The following is a 23,085-nucleotide window of genomic DNA, read 5'->3' as shown; positions in this document are numbered from 1 at the left end:
CTGAGGGGTTGATAGATGGCATCTTGATCTATGTGTTTGTTTATGGCATTGTGGTTGGAGTGCCAGGCTTCTAGGAATTCTCTGGCATGCCTTTGCTTAGCCTATCCCAGGATAGATGTGTTGTCCCAGTCGAAATGGTGGCTTTTTTCATCCGTGTAGGGCTACGAGGAGAGAGGGTCGTGTCTTTTTATGGCTAGCTGGTGTTCGTGTATCCTGGTGGCTAACTTTCTTCCTGTTTGTCCTATGTAGTGTTTGTGGCAGTTCCTTGCATGGAATTTTGTAGATGACGTTGGTTTTGTCCATGGGATGTACTGGGTCTTTTAAGTTTGTTAGTTTTTGTTTGAGAGTGTTGGTGGGTTTGTATGCTACTAGGATTCCGAGGGGTCTTAGTAGTCTGGCTGTCATTTCTGAAACTTCTTTGATGTATGGTAAGGTGGTTAGGGTTTCTGGCTGTGTTTGGTCTGCTTGCCGTGGTTTGTTCTTGAGGAATCTGCGCACTGTATTGTTTGAGTATCCGTTCTTCTTGAATACGTTGTATAGGTGGTTCTCCTCTGTTTTCCGAAGTTCGTCTGTGCTGCAGTGTGTGGTGGCTTGTTGGACTGGGACAACACATCTATCCTGGGATAAGGTAAGCAAAGGCATGCCAGAGAATTCCTAGAAGCCTGGCACTCCAACCACAATGCCTTAAACAAACACATAGATCTCAATGCCATCTATCAATCTCTCAGAAAATGAACAGGAAATGACATCACTACAAACCGCAGGAACTCCATCTAGGAGAAAGATATAAATAGAAAGCAGGAGACAACAGCTTCGCTTCACTTGGAGGTAGCCACTGATGATGTTACAGGTAACAAAACATCTGGATTTCAAACCTACAGCTCAGCGAGCAAACCTACACCCTAAATCTCAACCTGAGCTACAAACCTTCACACACCTTGCAAAAACCTATTACTACATTTGTTTTTAGATATTTAATTGCTGGCAGTCCGTTTTTGGCAATTTCAAATAACTGCTCACACTTTCAAGCAAAGTCTCTAGCTAGATATTATCTATACCCAAACCCGCAAACATTATCATCTAGAAGGACAAGGACAATAATACATAGGAACGTGTTGGTTCACTCACAGGCCACTTGCCGTAATGACTTAGAAATATATCACCATTCCTTCAGTGTAACTGTGTCAAAGTTATTGGATCTCCCTTACAGAATTGTGGGGGCACCTACAGAAATGAACAGCAGCAGTTCGAGAAGGCAGTTCCATCACCATCTTCTCAAGGGCAATCAGTGATAGGGAATCAATGCTAGCCCCATCAGCAACGCTCACATCTGTGGATACTAAAACTGTTTTTAACAGGTCAACACACAGACGCTTTGATTTTGCAAACTATTCCAGGCAATCTTAAAAACTGAAAGATTAAATGATGCTGGTAGTTCTTCATTACATTGATTTTTATTCATTATTGGTGTGGTAATTTCTACTATGAGCTGATAAGATTCAATCTCAAATTTTGTTTTTTTAATCTTGTGAATTGGTTGTATGTACATTTTTGTCTCTCATAAATGAATTTAGGACATTTCCTGAAATGATTATTGTAGTTCTGATACTGGAAATTCAAATTGTCCTGTGATCATGATCATATGCAAAGTATCAGACTGCACTTTTTAATGAGGTTAATATAAAGTGCTGCTCTATTGATTAAAAATGAACCAAAAAATGCAGTGATAAATGTCCTGATACTTTATATGAGAATGTCACATTAATATCCAACGAGGGAAATTTTTAACATGGCAATAGATGAAATTAGTGTTCTAAAGTTATTGAGGAAAACTATAATTTTAAACTCTCACTTCAGATTGCACCCTTCTTAAAATAAAAAGTTGCTACTCATAAAGTGAAATGCATAACTAAAACCTAAAATCTTCATAGAAATAGTGGACTAATTCATTTTAAAAGTTATGCAGTATACTTTTGTAATTGCCATACTCATTTTGTAGTTTAACAGACCATTTTTATGCTTCACAAATGTTTCAGGTGAAGATGCAACACTACCAATTACCAGTGGAGGAAGTTACAATATATTAGTGAACAATGTATTTTACTTCACACAACGACTCGTGGACAAGCTTTGGCAAGGCATGTTCAGCAAGGAATCCAAACTTGTGGTTGACTTTATTGTTCAGCTGATAGGACAGGTGAGTTGATAGCATGAATGAGTCTCAAGAAAAATGAAACTGACTTTTCATAATATTAAAATGGTAATTTATAATTATGTATAAAGTAGAATTCTGGACATTCATTGGATGTCAGTCAACATGACGTAATAGCCCAGAATTTGCTGCAAGTTAAGGAACAAACCAGTAACCTGTGTTTTAAAGGATATTCAATCCAACATATTGAAGCAAGAAAGTGTCCCACACAAAGTTGCAAATTGCCACAAAATATTTGAATGATTTGAGTTGTTTTGATATGAACCTCCCAAAACTGAATTTGCAACAGACCTTGGAAACAGGTGTCAAGAAATGGAGCATTTATGTTCCAGAAAATTAATTACCATGCTGCAAAAGTTAAAGTAGCTATCTAATAATGACCTGTCATCATCTAACATGGTCTGAAGGAATGCCTGAGATCTAATGGGGAATGAGGGAAGGAGTGATGGATATATCAATTAGGGTTAATTGCTGTGAATTGGTTGTACAAATATGGGGAACTAATAAGCAGCATGTGAATTTTGTGGCATGGTTAAATGAAATAAAGCTCTCATTAAATGTGTGGACTTGTATCTATTTAAATACAATTATCTTTAGTATATAACATTGATCACAGAGGATGGCTGCATCAAAATGTAAAGTTTCGGATTACACAACCATTTCCTGAAAATATGTCTTATAACCAGTGAAAGAATTAAGTTACAATGTGGACCTGGGTTACTACTTTACCAGGTTTGGCCTTGACACTTTTGTAGACGTACATGAGGAGGATAAGACGTTTTTTTTCAGTTTTGAAGACTGATGATTTCAATATAGATAAAATTTTGAACAAATTAACTTCCATGGATAAAATTTATCAAAAAGTTTTAACGGCTTATGAAGAGTAGTCAGACTTTGATAAATTTAGGAGGACATTGAAGAGTACATAATCAAAGTAAGTAGATTGTATGCAAGGCTGCAGAATGTTCATTTGGAAATACCTCCAGCTTTGCTGGCATCTGTGATATTGAATTGTGCCAAAGTATCAGGCATGAACAGACTTCTAGTTTTGACAGGAGTTAGATTTGCAGATAAACATATATTGCTAGAACAAATGACATAAGCCTTAAAAATATGTCCCTAAGAAAGCATTTCTTTCTAGCAGTGTTTATATCACAAAGAGGGTTACTGGCACAAAAACACAAAATGGAGGATATGGTGCTAACGAATTGGTGAGACAGTCTAGATACAGGTTTCTGACAAGAGTATGAAAAGAAAACTGTAACTAAAAGAAATTAAGACGACTACTATTGACTGTTTTGAGAAATGAAGAAAGTTTGGTACTTGCAGTTTTAAAAAAAACCAGAAATGTTCAGGTTGTCGTCAATCAATGTTTCAAGTACGATTCAAAATACTATTCTTGGTTTTTAGAGGTATGATTTTTGCTTAAGGACATGCATTGAAATAACATGCAAAAGGTCTCCGGTTCAAATCTGGGGTGAGTAGTCATTTAAGTGCAAATGAAGAGTGTTGTAAGGCTGAAAATACAATTGAAAACCGACAGGAATACCAAAGGTTTAGGGAGGAGGTGAAAAAGCAAGTAAGAGAAGCAAAGAGGAATAATGAGAGAAAAGCAGCTAACCTAAAGAGAAATCCCCAGGTCATTTTTTTGGGCATATAAACAGTAGAAGAGTTATTAACGGAGGAGTAGGGCCAATCGGAGACCAACAAGGGATTTACACGCAGAAGCAAGGGACATGGCTGAGATGTTAAATCAACATTTTGCATCCCCTTTACAAAAGGAGGTAGCTGACCAGGCAATGGTGACAGAGGAGGAAATTATCGCAAAAAGGGTTCAGAATTAAAACGGAAGAAATCTTTGATAGATTGTTGGTATTTAGTCATCAAGGCGCTGGGACTAAATGCGATGCATCCAAGGATTCTGAAACAAGTGAAGGTACAAATTGTGGAGGAACTGGTCATAATCTTTGTCTGGATTTGGGGAAGATGTCAGTAGATTGCAGAATTGCAAACCGCATTTACAGACCAGTTTGTTTAACTTAAGTGATAGATAAACTTCTAGAAGCAGTTATTTGGAATAGACTTAATAGTCACCTTGATAAGGGTGGGTTGATTAGGAAGAATTAGCATGGATTTTTAAAGAGATAATTGTGTTTATTGAATTTGCTGGAGTGTTTTGTAGATGTAAGAGAAAGGGTCAGTGAGGATATGCTGTTGATGTGGTATACATGAATTTCTAGAAGTTATTTGGAACAGTGGCACCCAACAGGCTCGTGGCAAACATGATGGGTCATGGTATAAAAGGGACAGTGGCTATAAAATTGTCTGAGTGATAGAAAACCAATAATGGTCGATCAATATTTTTTGCAATGGAGGAACATTTGTAGTGGCGTTCTCCAGGGCCCAGACTTGGGAACCTTGCTTTTGCTAATTTTCAGATAACACTAAACTTGGAAGAATAGTAAACTGTGAGAAAGTGTGGAACACCAAAGGCATGTTGACAAGTTGATGGAGTGGGTAGATAGGTGGCGGATGCGGTTCAATACAGAGTAGTATGGGGTAATGCATTTTAGTTGGAAGAAGATTGAAAGTCAATATAAAGTAAGGGGTATAATTTTAAAGGGGATTTGGGAGCAGAGGAACCCACTTGTATATGGTGCAAAGATCATTGCAGATGGCTGGACTGGTGGAGAGATCATTTAATAAGGCATAGTGTTCTTGGCTTTAATAATAGTTATGTAGAGTGCATGAGCAAGGAGGTGATGTAAAATTTATGCAAGAGACGTTAGACTTTAGCTGGAGTGTAATGTACAATTACTGGGACCACACTCTGGGAAAGATGCAAATGCACTGGAGAGACTTCAGAAGTGATTTGCAAGAATGGTTCCAGGTATGAGGAACGTTAGTTGTGAGGATAGGTTAAGATGTTTGGACTGTTTGTCTTGGAGTAAAGAAGGCCAAGATGTTTCAAAATCAAGAGCAGCCTGAACAGAATAGATAGGGATAAGCTGTTCCCCCCTCATAAAATAATTTTAAAAATTGAAAGGTGTAGATTTAACATGGTATGCAAACTAAGCAAGGGTGATGAGAGGAAAAACTTGTTCGCACATCGAATAGTTAGCATGGGGAATGCACTGCCTGTGGAAGCAGGTTTAATTGAGATATTCAAGAAGACATTGGACACTTAGTTGGATAGAAATACTGGGTGGGGATAGGAGAAAAGGCAGGAGATTGATACTAGAACTGGTGCAGGCACGATGGACTGAATGGTCTCTTTCTGAGCCATAATGATTTTGTAATACCATTTCACCATGAACTATCCCAAACAATATAATATTCAAAACCTAAGCATGAATTAGAAGAAGGTGGAGATACAGGCCAAAAAGAGGGTGACATATTGATCACAAGAAGTTTCAGCCCAGAAATTAATGTTTTGATGACACAACCTGACTAGATGCACATCTCCAGCATGTGAAATTGACTGGCTACCTGAGTTTGAAAGATCCACCAGTTTCAAATTTGAGCATGATAACGCATTAAAACCTTTGAAAAGAATGATCATTCTTTGTAAAATAATTGGAATCAGTCATTCCATTAGCATTGATGTAATGACCAATAAAATGCCACTTAATATTAAGTAGACAATCAGTGAAGAAACTGAATAGGGAAAATGACAATGTTATTGTATTTGGAATACCTGTGAATTTGCAATTTTTGCAATTGGAACATAAACTCTCTACTAAAGAAATTAACAAAGTGTTATTAACATCAGGAGTAGAAATATAAAGACAATATGTTAGTTGTGTTAAAATGAAATAGGCAATTTGCCCATCTGTGTCCAATAGGCTACAAATTTAGGAAAGAATGCCAGAATAAGAGATTGAGAGTTTGATAAGATCATTGAAGATTAGATTAGATTAGATTACTTACAGTGTGGAAACAGGCCCTTCGGCCCAACAAGTCCACACCGACCCGCCGAAGCGTAACCCACCCAGACCCATTCTCCTACATTTACCTCTTCACCTAACACTACGGGCAATTTAGCATGGCCAATTCACCTAACCTGCACATTTTTGGATTGTGGGAGGAAACCGGAGCACCCGGAGGAAACCCACGCAGACACGGGGAAAATGTGCAAACTCCACACACAGAGTCGCCTGAGCGGGAATTGAACCCGGGTCTCTGGCGCTGTGAAGCAGCAGTGCTAACCACTGTGCTACCGTGCCGCCCACATTTGATTTGATAGATGTGAATTTCATATGAAATACTGATGGACACAGCTATGTTATGCTTGCCCTTAGGAAGAGGTTTCATTGAGGCACTGACTATGGATTTAAAGCAACTGTATCAAGAAAAAACATTTTCAGTATACATTTTGTGGATTTGGGAAGTTGATTTTGTTAGTCAATAATACGTAGTGAAGATATGAAATGAACTGTGGATAGGGACTGGACTTGAACCACCAGCAAAGTCTCTGATGATTGAGGTTGTGGTGAGGAGTAGATATGAGGTTTCTTAACTCTGAATTTAGAGATAAATCTGCAAATATGAGCATAATTGTTATGAATATGGTAGCAGAGAACCTTTTAACAGTGGGTTGCGGGAGAAGTGCCTTGAAGTAAAAGATGAAGTGGTTCAGAAAAATTTTAACATGCAATTTGGTTGATTTGCCATCATTTGCACTAAAGTGGGCAGTGCTGAGAAGTATTGCAGATAACTGGAGGATATAGTCCTGATCTGTTAGTATTTAGTCGGAATACTGAAGTTCCATCAGTAACAAGTGATCAACCCCCAGCTTGGGAGGGGGCTACAATGAGTTCTACTTTCTTGGACCATTTGAACTCATTTTAAAAAAACCTTTCTGCCTTCCTGTTAAGAAAAAGTCTCAGAATTGGTGAACCTTAAGACATAAGATAATTTTAAGCCAGTTTGTCAGGAATATATGGCTTATTATAAGGGAGAGGTCCATGGAAGGTTATTAGTAAAGATGGAAAATAATAATTGTACAGTATAGGAACCACACTGCTCAGGGACACTCTTCCAGCCTGTTTTGTATGGATTGCAAATTTGCAGTTTCTGAAGGAGTTATAGAAAATAATAAGGAGCCAGATACCCCTTATTCCCAAATATTACACAGCTATGAACATCATGCTAAAAGGGCTAGTCCAACAATAAAATGCATCTATTATACGTCGAGCAGGTGAGACCACTAGAAAACATAAAGCTTACATGAACATACAGCACAAGTGGCAAGAGGTTCAGCCAATGGATTGAGAACATAAAGTACAAAGATGGCAGGCAAGAGAATAAAGTGTAAACTCAAACATTGGGTCCAGGAGCAAATATGTCCCTAGAAAAAGATCATTATCTGTTGAAATAAGTCCTATTAATAGGAGGGATAGGTAAAACAGTTACAATCCCGAAATGTATAGAAGGCAAAATACAGGGCAAAATCTAACAAGGACAATAAATATACTACAAACTAGGAATACCATTAGATGCAGAAATCATGTGATCAGGAAGTCTAAGTTGACAAAAAAATAAGAACAACAACAAAGTTGGTGAGAATTTGGGGTGTACACAGAGGTGCCAGATATGAAACATCCAGCCCGATATCATAAATGGAAATGCAAGGAAAATGCCCGTCCTGATTGGGTTTATTGTTGATGTGAGATTTTGAAGAAAAATGGGGACCAGTCCACCATAAAAAGTAGGTTCACCGATGGCCGGAAAAGCAGTTTGGAAATTCGTCTTATGAGCAAAAAGCCTTGTTAGCAACAAATGCTTGAGGATGTAGATCGATTGATTTAAGAGCTGCATTTCAGCAGAGAGACAGAAATACAAGTACAAATCCCTTTATCCGAACATCCAAAAACCGAAAAGCTCAGAAAACTGAAGGTTTTCATGGAGCGTGCAGCATCCGTCGTGTCTGCGTAAAATAACAGGGTTTTCTTGGCAGGCGAAGGCCGCACCCACTCAACCCACGTGACGGCGGGGAGTTGTCAGTTGGGTTTTGTTTTTACTGTGCTAAATTGTTTAATTTTAGAGTGAAAATGTCAAAAAGAGGTGCAGGTACATCTATGGCTCGCAATAATGTAATTATCAATAATGCAGAAAGTAGAGTTATTGCAGAAGCTTGATCGTGGTGTGGCTGTGTGGTGTCTTATTGAAGAATATGGTGTTGGAACTACCACTGTCTATGATTTGAAGAAACAGAAAGACAAGTTACTGAATTTTTATGGTGACAGTGATGACCATCAACTAATGAAAAATAGGAAAACACTGCATAGGGCAAAAAATGAAGCTCTTAACTGTGTGTTAATGGAGTGGATTGGACAATGAAGAAGTGGACGTTTGCGACTGACTGGTTTGGTCATGAAACAAGCTAGAAAATATCATAGAGAACTGAACATTAAAGGCAAATGTCAATATTCAGAAGCTTGGCTGCAGAAATTCGAGAAGCGTAATGGTGTGAAATACCTGAAAATCTGTGGCGAAAAGGCTTCTAATGACCATGAAGCAGCTGAAAATTATCTTGGTGAATTTGCCAAGCTGGTATCTGACGAAAGCCTTAGTCCTGAACAAATTTATAATGCTGATGAAACAACACTCTACTGGCGCTACGTCCTGAGAAAAACATTACCAACGGCTAATGAGAGACCACGAACAGGTTTTAAGGAAACTAAGGACAGACTAAATATTATTGGGTCTGTCAATGCTGCAGGCACACGAGGTGAAATTGGTAGTGATTGGGAAAAGCAAACATCCAAGATGTCTTAAAGGTGTACACAATTTGCCTGTGCATTATTATGCAAACAAGAAAGCATGGGTAAACACTTCGTACCAGCGACACAAGCTCATTGCAGACAAGCTGGACTGGAAGAAAAGTGCCAAACAGCTTGTGAAAAGTAATGTTTTTGGCATTTACTTGCCCTCTAATGTGACGTCGGTATTATAGCCTTGTGACCAAGGAATTTTACGCTCCATGAAGAGCGAGTATAACGGCTATTTTTTAAATAATATGCTTGCTGCAGTCAACAGAGAGATAGAGATAGAAATTCAAGACTTCCTGAAAGAGTTTAGTCTTAAGGATGCCATTTACACAGTTGCTAATGCTTGGAATGATGTTGGTAAAGCAACATTAACAAATGCTTGGCGCAGATTCCGGCCCACAACGATGTTTCTTGTAAATGAGCCTGCAGATGGAGAGTTGAAGGATTTCATGTCACTGAAGAGCAAAAGATGATAGCAAGCCTTGTTACTTACGCACAAAAGTTATCGGACGAAAGTGTAAATAAATTACATGAAGTTGACATCGAAAAAATACTGAACATTGTCAATGCTGTGCGTATCGTGCATTCCTTGAGCGATGAGAACATTGCTGAAATGATTTTAAATACAGGTTCCTGTATAGATAAGTGTGAGGATAGTAATGATGATGATGACGACAGTGAGTTAGTGAACACAGTTGAAAAAGTCCCCATTGACGATATGGTGAAAATGTGTGATCAGTTAATTGCTGGCCTTGAACAATGTTCATTTATCAGTGAGCAAGAGATTATGGCAATTTACTCAATTAAAGAGAGATTGCGTAGACAGAAACCAATGTTAATGAGACAGATGACACTTGAAGAAGCTTTTAAAACCTCTGCCTGCCATAGTGCTGAAGCTGTGTATGTTTAAATTTTACCGAATGTGTTTTTATTTGGAATGTTTTTATGGAAATAAAATGTTGAATATTTGCAGTCTATGTATTTCATGACTTTGTATATATTACTCTATAAATAAGCTTTGTAAGTTTATGTTTTCCCAAATGTTTTTCTTGTAATTTTTTTTATGGAAATAAAATGTTGTTGAATATTTATGATGGATTGATTTCATTTATCAGTACACTATTCTATAAATAAAGTGTGGTAGTCTTCTATTCTTTATTCTAGTCGTTATTTATCCTGCTTAGTGTGAGTATTGATAAGTTTTTGCTGCAGTACAGTATTTATGTTTAATTATGGGTTGCTGCCCTGCACCCTACAGGGGCACTACATTAGTTCCATAAACCGCAAAATTCCAATTTCTTCAAAGCAGCTGGTCCAAGCATTTCAGATAAAGGGATATGTACCTGTATTTCTTCATCCTCCAAAAGAGGCACCAAATGTATGATCTCGGCATATGGTCTAAATGATGCCTGTGGAGTACTACTTAGTGAAATATATCTTGTTAACATTGAGTTGTCTTTAGTTAAATGCAACCATATCTTTCTGGCAACTTTGGAGTCTGCTTTCAGGTATCTTTGATTCATGTGCATAATGTCTTTATGGGTGTGAGCAGTCAAAAATACTGCCATAACTGGACTTAAAGCAGAATTTTAAATTGGAAGTCAGGGTTATGTTACTTTTAACTGCATTAACTTGGAACTCAAGCAGAATGGACCAAATGTCACTTGCAATCTTATTTGGAAAATATTAGTCTTATTGCAATTGGTCAAAGTGGGGGCTCACAAAAAAAGCAACATCCAAAACTGAAATGGAAGAATTGCAAAGTCTAATTGAACAGTTGAACTTGCCCCAATAAAACCAGATGCCAGTTTTGAAGTATTAAAGTTTAGTACAAGTATGAAAGATCCCTATGTGAAAGATATAATTTGGGCGATTAAAGCTTTCGAAAGAAAATAAAATGGAGCATTCTATTTTGAAATTTCCAATATTGGGTGATGCCAGGAATGTGAAACTTGTTTTTAGCGTGGGAACCTAAAGAGGTCAGGGTTGTGACAAGTACCTTAGCAGCAAAAGCTTATCTTAGTGAAATTATTGGGTGAAAGTCTGGAAAGGAATTCAACAACCCATTTAAGACTACATCAATAAAAAGTTGTATGATAAATTACTCTTAATGAAACCGCCTAGGAATTACTATTGCAGTTTTAAATGGAAAATGAAGGAGTCTCCAAATTGAAATGGATGGTGAGCAAGTCAGTCAGTATCTGGTAGTTTTACAAAGAAAGGAGCAAGTTCCAAGAAACTGTTGGATATACTGGAAAAAAGGACATTGGGAACTTTAATCCGCAAATTAAAAAATCGGAATATCAAATATTGTCACTTTGTAGGTTTTGTTTGCTTGTCATTATTATATGGATTCTTTTACAAAAACAGAGGAATATGTTAACATTTAATATGACCTAAGGTAATGCCTGAGACCAAATGGAATAAAAGATAGTGGATTCTGGGTAATCCAAGATGGAGAACAGGAAAGCTTTAGGTGTTAGAGGTGATTTCCTTGAATTCCAGGAGCAGCAATTACTGTTTTATATGCTGTTGCATTGTTTTGGAATTTTGGAGAAAAATGAAGTTGAAACAACAGCACTTTTAAAGGGAGAGGGACAGACAAAGGAAGCATATGGTGAGGTCAGTGCAGGGGGTGGGGGAGAGAGAGAGAGAGAAAGAAGCCCACATTGCTAACTTACACAGCAGTGGATCTGCACTGTTACTGCCTTGCTGTTTGAATTCATGTATCGCTGCTCATCGGAGTGCATCTGGGAAAATTAACAAAATAAAATTCACACCTTGGAGGAACCTGTTTGGGAGAGGTCACAGCACAGAAACAGATAAGTAGATATTTTAAGCGTGGCCTTACAGTGAGTCTGCAGTAGTGAGTAGAGTGGCTTCGTTCTCGATTATATGTCTCTTGATTAAACTTAAAAATATAAGCCATAAGTATTAAATTAGCCTCGAGCAGTGTTTTTCAGAGGAATAAGACAGTGCTATTTACTGTGTCTGTAGGTTGGAAGCAGCAAAACTGGTCTTTAGTAGAGTGATATGCTCCTCTTGTCGGATGTGGGAGTTCAGGGAGTTTACATGTTAATGAGGATTATATCTGCAATAAATCTTCTGTGGCTATTCCCATTTCAAACAAGTATGCCATTTTGGAAAATGTAGGGAGCGATGGATTCTCAGGGGAACGTAGCACGAACAGCCAAGTTTCTGGTATTGAGACTGGCTCTAACGCAATGAGGGATACATTGGGTTCCAAGAGAGATTTTGTTAGGAGACTCTCTCGTCCAAGGCACAGACAGACGTTTCTGTGGCCAGCAGTGAAAAATCAGAAAGGTGTGTTGCTTCCCTGATGCCAGGATCAAGGATGTCTCAGAGGGTGCAGAATGTTCTCAAGTGGAAGAGGGGCCAGCAGGAGGTCATTGTACACATTGGAACCAATGACATATGAAGGGAAAAGGATGAGATTCTGAAGGGAGATTACAGAGTGTTAGGCAGGAATTTAAAAGGAGGTCCTAGAGTGTAGTAATATCTGGATTACTCCCCGTGCTATGAGCTAGTGAGGGCAGGAATACGAGGGGAGAGCAGATGAATGCATGGGTGAGGAGCTGGTGTATGGGAGAAGGATTCACATTTTTGGATCATTGGAAGCTCTTTTGTGGTAGAAATGACCTGTACAAGAAGGACAGATTGCTCCTAAATTGGAAGGGGACTAATATACTGGCAGGGAGATTTGCTAAAACTGCTTGGGTGGATTTAAATTAGTAAGGTGGGGGCAGTGTCGTTGGGACCCAGGGAGATAGTGAGACTGACACTGGTAGAATTGAGAACAAAGGCGAGTCAAACAATCAGGGAAAAGCAGAGATCAAGGTAGAACTGATAATCTGCATTTATTTCAATGCAAGAGGCCACCATGGAAGGCAGATTAACTCAGGGCATGGTTAGGAACATAGGTCTGGGATATCATAGCAATTACAGAAACATGGCTCAGGGATGGACAGGACTGGCGGCCTAATGTTTTAGGATACAAATGCTACAGGAAGGATAGAAAGGGAGCAAGAGAGGAGGGGGAATGGTGTTTTTGGTAAGGGATAGCATTACAGCTGTGCTGAGAGGATATTCCTGGAAATACATCCAGGGAAGTTATTTGGGTGGAACTGAGAAATAAGAAAGGGATGATCACCTTATTGGTATTGTATTATAGACCCACTAATAGTCAGAGGGAAATTGAGATGGAGATTTGTAAGGAGATTTCATTTATCTGTAAGAATAATGTGGTTATGGTCGGGGATTTTAACTTTCCAGACATAGACTGGAACTGCCATAGCATTAAGGGTTTAGATGGAGAGGAATTGAAGTGTGTACAAGAAAATTTTCTGATTCAGTATGTGGATGTACCTACCAGAGAAGGTGTAAAACTTATCTACTCTTGGGAAATAAGCCAGGGCAGGTGACTGAGGTGTCAGTGGGGGAGCACTTTGGGGCCAGTGACCATACTTCTATTAGATTTAAAATAACGATGGAAAAGGAGAGGCCAGATCTAAAAGTTGAAGTTCTAAATTAGAAGAAGGCTAATTTTGACGGTACTAGGCGAGAACTTTCCAAAGCTGATTGGGGGCAAATGTTCGCAGGCAAAGGGGCGGCTGGATAATGGGAAGCTTTCAGAAATTAGATAACGAGAATCCAGAGAAAGTATATTCCTGTTAGGGTGAAAGGAAAGACCGATAGGTTAAGGGAATGCTGGATGACTAAATAAATTGAGGGTTTGGTTAAGAAAAAGAAGAAAGCACATGTCAGGTATAGACCGGATAGATCAAGTGAATCCTGAGAAGAGTATAAGGCAGTAGGCGTATACTTAAGAGAGAAATCAGGAGGGCAAAAAGGGCACATGGCAAATAAGGTTATGGAGAATCCAAAGGGGATTGTATAATACATTAAGGACAAAAGAATAACTAGGGAGAGAATAGGGCCCCTCAAAGACCAGCAAGGTGGCCTTTGTGTGGAATTGCAGGAAATGGGGCAGATACTAAACGAGTATTTTGCATACAAAAAGGACATGGAAGATATAGAATGTAGGGAAATAGATGCTGACACCTTGAAAAATGTCCATATTACAGAGGAGGAAGTGTTGGATCTGTTGAACCGCATAAAAGCGGATAAATCTTTAGGACCTGATCAGATGTACCCTCAATCTCTGTGGGAAGCTAGGGAAGTGATTGCTGATATATTTTGTATCATCGATAGTCACAGGTGAGGTGCCGGAAGACTGGGGGTTGATTAACGTGGTGCCACTGTTTAAGAAAGGTGGTAAGGACAAGCCAGGGAACTATAGACCAGTGAGCCTGACGTCGGTGGTGTGCAAGTTGTTGGAGGGAATCCTGAGGGACAGGATGTGCACTTCCTTGGAAAGACAAGGACTGATTAGGGATAGTCAACATGGCTTTGTGTGTGGGAAATAACGTCTAGCAAGCTTGATTGAGTTTTAGAGCAGTAGATGTGATCTACATGGACTTCAGTAAGGCGTTCGACAAGGTTCCCCAAGGGAGACTGGCTAGCAAGGTTACAACTCATGGAATACAGGTGGATACAGAACTGTCTCAAAGGTAGAAGACAGAGGGTGGTGGTGGTGGTGGAGGGCTGTTTTTCAGATTGGAAGCCTGTGGCCAGTGGAGTGCCACAAGGATCAGTGCTGGGTCCACTACTTTTTGTCATTTTATATAAATGATTTGGATGTGAGCATAAGAGGTACAGTTAGTAAGTTTGCAGATGACACCAAAATTGGAGGTGTAGTGGACAGCAAAGTAAGTTACCTCAGATTACAATGGGATCTTGATCAGATGGGCCAATGGGCTGAGGAGTGGCAGATGGAGTTTAATTTAGATAAATGCGAGGTGCTACGTTTTGGGAAAGCAAATCTTAGCAGGACTTGTACACCTTAATGGTAAGGTCCTAGGGAGTGTTGCTGAACAAAGAGACCTTGGAGTGCAGATTCATAGCTCCTTGAAAGTGGAGTTGCAGGTAGATAGGATACTGAAGGAGGCATTTGGTATGCTTTCCTTTATTGGTCAGAGTATTGAGTACAGGGGTTGAGAGGTCATGTTGCGGCTGTACAGGACATTGGTTAGGCCACTGTTGGAATATTGCGTGTAATTCTGGTCTCCTTCCTATCGTAAAGATGCTGTGAAACTTGAAAGGGTTCAGAAAAGATTTACAAGGATGTTGCCAGGGTTGGCAGATTTGAACTACAGGGAGAGGCTGAACAGGCTGGGGCTGTTTTCCCTGGAGCGTCGGAGGCTAAGGGGTGTCCTTACAGAGGTTTAAAAAATTGAGGGGCATGGATTGGATAAATAGACAAAGTCTTTTCCCTGGGGTCGGGGAGTCCAGAACTAGAGGGCATAGGTTTAGGGTGAGGGGGGAAAGATATAAAAGAGACCTAAGGGGCAACCTTTTCACGCAGGGGGTGGTACATGTATGGAATGAGCTGCCAGAAGAAGTGGTGAAGGCTCGTAAAATTGCATCATTTAAAAGGCATCTGGATAGGTATATGAATAGGAAGAGTTTGGAGGGATATTGGCCGGGTGCTGTCAGGTGGGACTAGGTTAGGTTGGGATATCTGTTCAGCATGGACAAGTTGGACCAAAGTGTCTGTTTCAGTGCTGCACCTCTCTTTGACTCTATAACGTGATGGATAAATAAACCAGGCATTAATCAGCCATCAGTTGTTTGTAAATAAGGAGTCAGTACATCAGTCGGTTATTAGTTTTGTGGACTATTAGGTTGTTTGAACTCTGATTTCTTCAGGACTGCTTTAAAAGTGAAGTTGTAATGAAGGATCATAATTGAAATTTTAATCTTTCTTTCGCTTTCAGAATTTGACAATGGTATATATTTGATGCTTTGGTTAGTTTTCAGAATTTGCAACAAAATGCATAAAACTTTAAAAGAGCTATTTAAGAGAAACTCTTCAAGCATTAATCATAATTGACTGTGATTTGGAGATGCCAGCGTTGGACTAGAGTGGATGAAGTCAGAAGTCACACAACATCAGGTTATAATCCAGCAGGTTTATTTGAAATCATAAACGTTTGGAGCACTGCTCCTTCGTCAGGTGAAGTGGATTACCTGACGAAGGAGCAGTGCTCCAAAAATCTAAGATTTCAAATAAATCTGTTGGACTGGTGTCATGTGACTTCATATTTGACTAGCCATGGAATTGTTGTATTATTTCAAACAATGACTGCAGATGCTGGAAACTAGATTTTGGATTAGTGGTGCTGGAAGAGTACAGCAGTTCAGGCAGCATCCGAGGAGCAGTAAAATCAACGTTTCGGGCAAAAGCCCTTACAGCACAGAAGACTGAGAAGAATCAAGAGAAACACAAAATCAAATACCAAGCAATTGATCAATTAATGCCATTTCCATTGTACTTAAGAGTCTATTGGTGGGTAGATTTAGGGGGAGATAAGAAAGAGAAGTCTGAAGAAAGTATTGCAAAACTGAACCATCAAAGAATGGCAAACTTCTGTCAATTAGGGTGATTGGCTGTTCAATGAACTAGAAAACTCACACTATGATAACATGTTTCATTCACTGAGAGATGCTGACAAATATGTCCATGAGGTTTTCTTGATGTTATGAGCAGGGTAAAACCCATTGAAGAGATCTGTATAGTGAGTTGTGAGAGAGGTGGATGCAATAGAACCCAAAATGTATTGTTAATGCTACTGTTTTGTTACCAACACTGAAGAGTAGCAAAACAAGATTGCTCTGCACACTTAAGTGAGTGTGACTAAGGACCAAAGAATAAATGACTAAAGAAGGAGGAGAAAATTAAAATGCAAGGTTTTTTTAAAAATCTACTTTGAAGATAACATGTCTAACATGACGTTTTTACCTTGGACATAAATACTTTTAAAGGTGAAGACAGGAAGTAGATTTGTACAAATAATTTTCAATGTTAAAATGTTGGGAAAGAGCCCATTGTGATATATAAATGTGAAAATTATAACACCTAACATGGTTAGCTCAGAAGATCTGTTACTGTTGTTTCTTCTAACCTACAACTTTATGGAAGCTACATCCAGGTAATTTCATGGAAGAATTTGTTCTCCGTACAGTGCTAATTGACAGTTATGAAAAATGCTAGTAGCTGATCATTAGGTAAAAGATTGAAAGCAGCAAACACTCCTTTTCTTGTCAATTACTGAACAATGCAGTATGAACAGTAGATGTGTCTGTTTTTATTTTTGCTTGAAGTTTGTGTTTTGCCTAATTTACTTATAGTGTGTGGCTAACATTTGCTCTAATTAATGTAGTCAGTGATTCACATTTATATTTGGACTGCTCAATTTGAACATAGAAATAAATATTGGCTGTTATGCTGAAACAACAATTTTCAGTACAATGGAATCTTGATTATCCACATGGAGGAGAAAGCCTGACTCCTGCACCACCTCGTGGATGATAAAAGTTGGTGCATACCTGAGTGCTTGGTTTGAGACATTTCAAATCCTGATTTTATTATCTAATCAAACCTTACAGCATGTGAAGATAAAAGTCATATAATACCATTTTAAAAATGTTTGTTTGCGAAATATGTTGCAGTGAAAATTTGATTTTCTGGATAGTGATTTAATTGAGGTTTTTAGGATGTTGGAAATTTTATTCATTTGGGGGTAACCGGGTTAGCATTTATTACCTATTCCTAATTGCCCCTTATATAGTGGTGAGTTTCCTTCTTACTCTGAAAAGACTGCAACAGTTTATCTACATCCATAATGTTTTTAAGGAGGAAATACCAAAATTTTGACCCAGTGACACTGAAAAAATGGCAGTATATTTCCAAGTCACGATGGATACCCACGGTATTTATATGGTTAGTTCAGTTTCACTGATAACCCTTCAGATTTTATACTGGAGGATTCAGCAATAGTAATGCCACTGAATGTGAACGATGATAGTTCAATTCTGCTTTGTTGGAGATCATCATTGCCTGCCGCTTGTGTGACATAAATGTTATTTGACACTCATTAGCCCATTGGAAGAGTACAGATAAGGAGCAACTGTTTTCTATGGTGGGGAACTCTTGGCAAAGAGTACTTTAAATCAGACTCCACTAATCGAAAGAGAAGTAAAAACACTTTCATGCAAAGGTTGTTAGAAATGTAGCATTCTCTCCCACAAGGATCATTAAAACTCAATGACTTTAAGTCAGAATTTGATAGAGATGATCATGAAGTGATATGGAGTCAAGACAGGTATATAAAGATCAGAAGCAGATCAGCCATGATCTCCTTCAATGAGAGAGATGAACTGACTACTCTTGTTCCTATGAAAATCGCTGAAAAGCTCTGAATTTCAGAGATGCATGAATACTAACTTTTGTGTGGTACTGGACAACCAGATAATTACAATAAATTCATGTATTCTGGCATAAACCAGGTTCATATGGTGTTAGTAAGTCAGAAATGTCCATTGTAATTCAGGATAATCATAGGAATAGATTGAAAACATGTACTTCAACTTGCAGGTGCTTACAGCTTCTTCACTTCTGATACTTTTCAGTGCAGAAACTGCTTCAGCCTTTAACTAGTGCTTTTAAAATCACTTGAAGTTGAAAACATCAGTATTTTGTACAGTAATAGTGACGCCTGGGGAGGATATCAGAAATTATGGTTGTGGAATAGCAAGTAATGCAAAATTTCAGAGTCCCTACAATGCAGAAAGAGTGCAGTGGGCTGTCAAGTCTGCATCAACCCTCCAAAGAGAATATCCCACTTCAATTATCTCTCACCTCCTGGAGAAATGGGTTCAGAGGCTAACAGGCACATTGGATTTGGGGTATACAATGTTGGTAGTATATGTACACTTAGTAAAACCTTTGGCAAAATAGGACATTAGAAAATACCAGAGAAAGTAGAATTGAGAGGATAGAAAACTGGATTCAAGTGTACAAAATAAGCTAGGAGTTGAGGGCTATTTTTATATTGTGTATATGTGTGAGTGCATATCTCTACATTGGTGTTACTTTTGTTCATTGTATTAATTAAGTAGATAGAGATCTAACAAAAATACCGACCTGCCCCTGCCCGGTCACAGTTTTACCAGCAAAAGGAGCTGTTAAACTGTCCAAGTGAGGCCTAGTTGAGAGCTTAGTCCCACCACCACGAGGATTTAACCAGTGGAGAGAGAGTCACAGACAAATTATCCAGCCCATATCTTTCACTGCGCTAGCTGGTGGTAAGATGGGGTGCCTCTTCATCCTCAGCTCCCACCCCCCCACCCCACCCCCAATCCCATTTCTGCACACCCCCAAGGAGCAGTTTATCACAGCACCTGCCACCACTCATTCATATGCTACAACAGCCTGCCCTGTCTAGCTACGTCTAATTTACTCCTCACTTCAGTTTTAGCTCCTCGCCTTTGGAAATCAGATGCAATCTTTGAAGTAGCCACTGTTGTGCTGATGGTGTGCTAAGGCAAGAAAGATGCCAATCATTTAATTGGTCAACCACTCTCAGGATCTTTCTCCCAGATTGAGGAGAAAGTCTCACCACTACACAGTCAATCCCTCTCTAAATATTAAGTGGCTATAGGGTGAGCTATCAGAGCAAGGACATTTTAAACCATGATAGCGTAGAGATACCACCGCTGTATTAAATGTAATCCTCTGTGGTAATGTCGCAACAGACTGTTTATACATAGTTCAGCATTTGTGCATTTTGTGCAAATAGGCCTGAAAGCTAATGCTCAATGTCATAGTAACTACACTATGAAGAAAGTATTCACATTTAAGTTGAGGAATGATGTAACCAGTTTCATTGGAAGCACTTACTTATTTTAGATCCCAGGCTTTCCATTTTTGGGGAAGTTTCTTTCAGTTTACCAACTTAAAAATCTTCCTTATAATAGTGTAAAACTAAAAGCTATAACTAACAAGGGATTATGGTTCACCCTTCTTTAGTGTACTGTTAATGGCAAAGAAATCTGTGATTAAAAAGCCAAGCTTGAGGATGCAGAAAATGCATTTTATTTATTACAGCACCTTCCTCACAGAAAAGCGAGAGATTTAGAGAAATTGGAAAAAGTCATAATTAAAAAGTAAAACATTCAGCTTGACTTTCTAAAGGCTGCACATTCTGTGCTTCATTAAAGAATATAGTGATCACTTTCAGCCAGTTTACATTGCAACACTTGATACACTTTATGTACTTTTTTTTGTCACTGTATCTTTTGGTGTAGATTTCAAAGGTTTTATAGAGACCTTTTTGCTGTTAAATAAATGAAATCGCCTCTGGGACTATGTAGACCTCAGATAATGAGGGCACAAAACATCTGCCTTCCTCAAACAAGGATACTTTCAGTGACAATATTTGTTGTGACCTCGTAGCAACTTCTATGAAATTCCTATTTTTTTATGAATTATGATATTCTAAATCTCTCAGAATCCATGAGAAATTGTTCAAAGGCTTCAAAAAGTTTCTATGTTGGAAAATTAAGATTGATTTGTAATAGCATTGAAAGATTGACATGTATAAATAGACTGTCAGTGAATATTTCAAGGTTAAGGAGCACAAGAATTGCTAACAGTACAAGGCAAAGCTGAAATATCTATTTAGGTGCTCAGAATCCAAATGTGATTAAAACTTTTAAAATATGGAGGATGCATGGTTAATATTTTCTTTGATCCAGATCTATGCATTTTCTCCATTGTTCATTTAGACTTTGTAGGTAAATTGTCTTTTGATCTGTACCCCATAAAACACCAGACAATTAGTGTATCACATAAAGCTCTGTTTATATACCAAACATTCATTGCATATGCATTGCTGTTTCGACCTTTAATTTTTAAACTTTATTATTGTTCTGTTGCACCTAATCAATTAAACTGCAGAGAGATTCAAGTGGAATCTAAAGTGTGTTGATATATTGATGATTTCTAACTTGCATTTCTTTGTAGCTACAACACGGTAGGAAAAAAAATGTTGAAATGTTAAAATTTTATAATCTTTTCTTTGTCTAGTCTAAACGGAGGTCCCAAGGTCTCTCTCTGGATCCTATTTACCACTGTCTAAATCGAACAATACTCTACCAGTTATCAAGGCCGCATAAGACTGTTCCACAACAAGTTGCCCTTTTAGACTCTTTACGTATCCTGACAGTCAACCGCACACTTATACTTGGACCTGGTAATCATGATCAAGAGTTCATTGGCTGCCTAGCACATTGTTTAATTAGCCTGTATGTTGGAAGGTAAGTCTCATAGCTAAGTTAAAATAACCAGTGTAATATTTTCTTCATAACAGCATGAAAACTTAATTATAAACACTAATAAAAATGATCATCTTGATCTCTTTATTTCATTATCAAATTTATAGATTATCTTCTGTTAACTAATATATTATAAATATCATCAAACTGCAACCAGTTTATTATATTTGGACTTTTGATTTGTATAGTCATTTAAATGAGTTCTCACATGGCAGGCAGTTGGTTTTTAAAAAATTTACTGGTGAATCAGCTACTCCCATTGGTGGAAACTTTATTATCTTGCACCTCATGGGATTAAAATGATAGTGCACTGATAGCATGGATATGAACCTGGAAAGAATAATGGTGAGTTGTTCATTATCAGACTGGATGAATGTATACCATCATATCACCAAGAGATCAGTTTTGGATTAGATTCCCTACAGTGTGCAAACAGGCCCTTCGGCCCAACAAGACCACACCAACCCTCCGAAGAGCAACCCACCCAGACCCATTCCCCTGTACCTAACACTACAGGCAATTTAGCATGGCCAATTCATCTAACCTGCACATCTTTGGACTGTGAGAGGAAACCGAAGCACTTGGTGAGAATGTGCAAACTCCACACAGACAGTTGTCCGAGGTGGGAATTGAACCCGGGTCCTTGCTGCTGTGAGGCAGCAGTGCTAACCACTGAGCCACCATGCCGCCCAGTACCATTGCACTTTCTGATCCGGGTTTTTGTAGTGGGCACAATATAAAATTTGGAAGAGTTGTAAATAGTAAGGACGATGTTAGCAGCTTTGCAGATTATGAATTGGAAGAGAAGCAATATAAGCTAAGTGGTAAAATTCTAAGAGGAAGGGAAATACAACTGGGTCAGAGACTTAGGAATTCACATCTTTGAAAGTGGCTGGAAAGTTGATGAAAAGCTGTTTGCAAAGCATAAGTGATCTTTGGTTCTCTCTGTCTACATATAAAAGTCAGGAAATTATGTTTTAGTAAATAATGGTTAGGCCTCAGCCAGATCAGTGTCATAGAGATGTACAGCATGGAAACTGACCCTTCGGTCCAACCCATCCAGGCCGACCAGATAGCCCAACCCGATCTAGTCCCACCTGCCAGCACCCGGCCCATATCCATCCAAACCCTTCCTATGCATATACCTATCCAAATACCTCTTAAATGTTGCAATTGTACCAGCCTCCACCACATTCCTCTGCGTGAAAAAGTGCCCCTTTGGTCTCTTTTATATCTTTCCCCTCTCACCCTAAACCTATGCCCTCTAGTTCTGGACTCTCCGACCCCAGGAAAAAGACATTGCTTATTTATCCTATCCATGCCCCTCATAATTTTGTAAACCTCTATAAGGTCACCCTTCAGCCTCCTCCGCTCCAGGGAAAACAGCCCCAGCCTGTCCAATTTTAGAAGGGATTTAAAGCATTGCAGATGGTATAAAGGAAATTTAACCAAAATGAAACCATGGTTGAGAGACTTCAGCTATGGGGAAAGTCATGAAGCTGGGGTTGCTCTCCTTAGAGTAGAATAAGTAAGACTAGGTTTAATAGATTCAAAATGTATTGGGGTTAGAGTATATAAGGAGAATCTGTTTGACTGGACAGTAGATCAATAACATCAGAACACAGATTTAAAGTAGATTGCAAAATAAACCAGAAGAAAGAGGACAATTTTTTTGTGCATAGTTTTCTGAAATTTACTGGCTAAACAGAAGCAGATTTAACAGTAGTTTTCAAATGGGAATTGGATATATGCTTAAAGAGAACAATTTGCAAGTGTATGAGGAAGAGCGAGAGAATGGGGCAAATTGAACCAGCACAGGCACACTGGATCAAATGTTTAGTG

The 23,085-nt window shown here is 38.7% G+C and overlaps 1 protein-coding gene across 6 annotated transcripts in view; it reads left to right on the top strand.

The window, feature by feature from the left end:
• Window positions 1-23,085, top strand: part of wdfy3 (WD repeat and FYVE domain containing 3) — a 407,974-nt gene that overhangs the window by 260,807 nt on the left and 124,082 nt on the right. For all 6 annotated transcript variants that reach the window (XM_087985817.1, XM_043696108.2, XM_043696088.2 and 3 more), the window contains 2 exons: window positions 2,037-2,197; window positions 20,996-21,225. In XM_087985817.1, the coding sequence (XP_087841943.1) occupies window positions 2,037-2,197; window positions 20,996-21,225 (391 nt within the window). The remainder of the gene's footprint in view (window positions 1-2,036; window positions 2,198-20,995; window positions 21,226-23,085) is intronic.

Source organism: Chiloscyllium plagiosum, unplaced genomic scaffold, assembly GCF_037043375.1.
Source record: "Chiloscyllium plagiosum isolate Xiang-an unplaced genomic scaffold, Cpla_swu_hap1 HiC_scaffold_1, whole genome shotgun sequence".
Taxonomy (NCBI): domain Eukaryota; kingdom Metazoa; phylum Chordata; class Chondrichthyes; order Orectolobiformes; family Hemiscylliidae; genus Chiloscyllium; species Chiloscyllium plagiosum.
The sequence above is the reverse complement of the archived record's forward strand: the minus strand, read 5'-3'. Positions and strand labels throughout refer to the sequence as shown.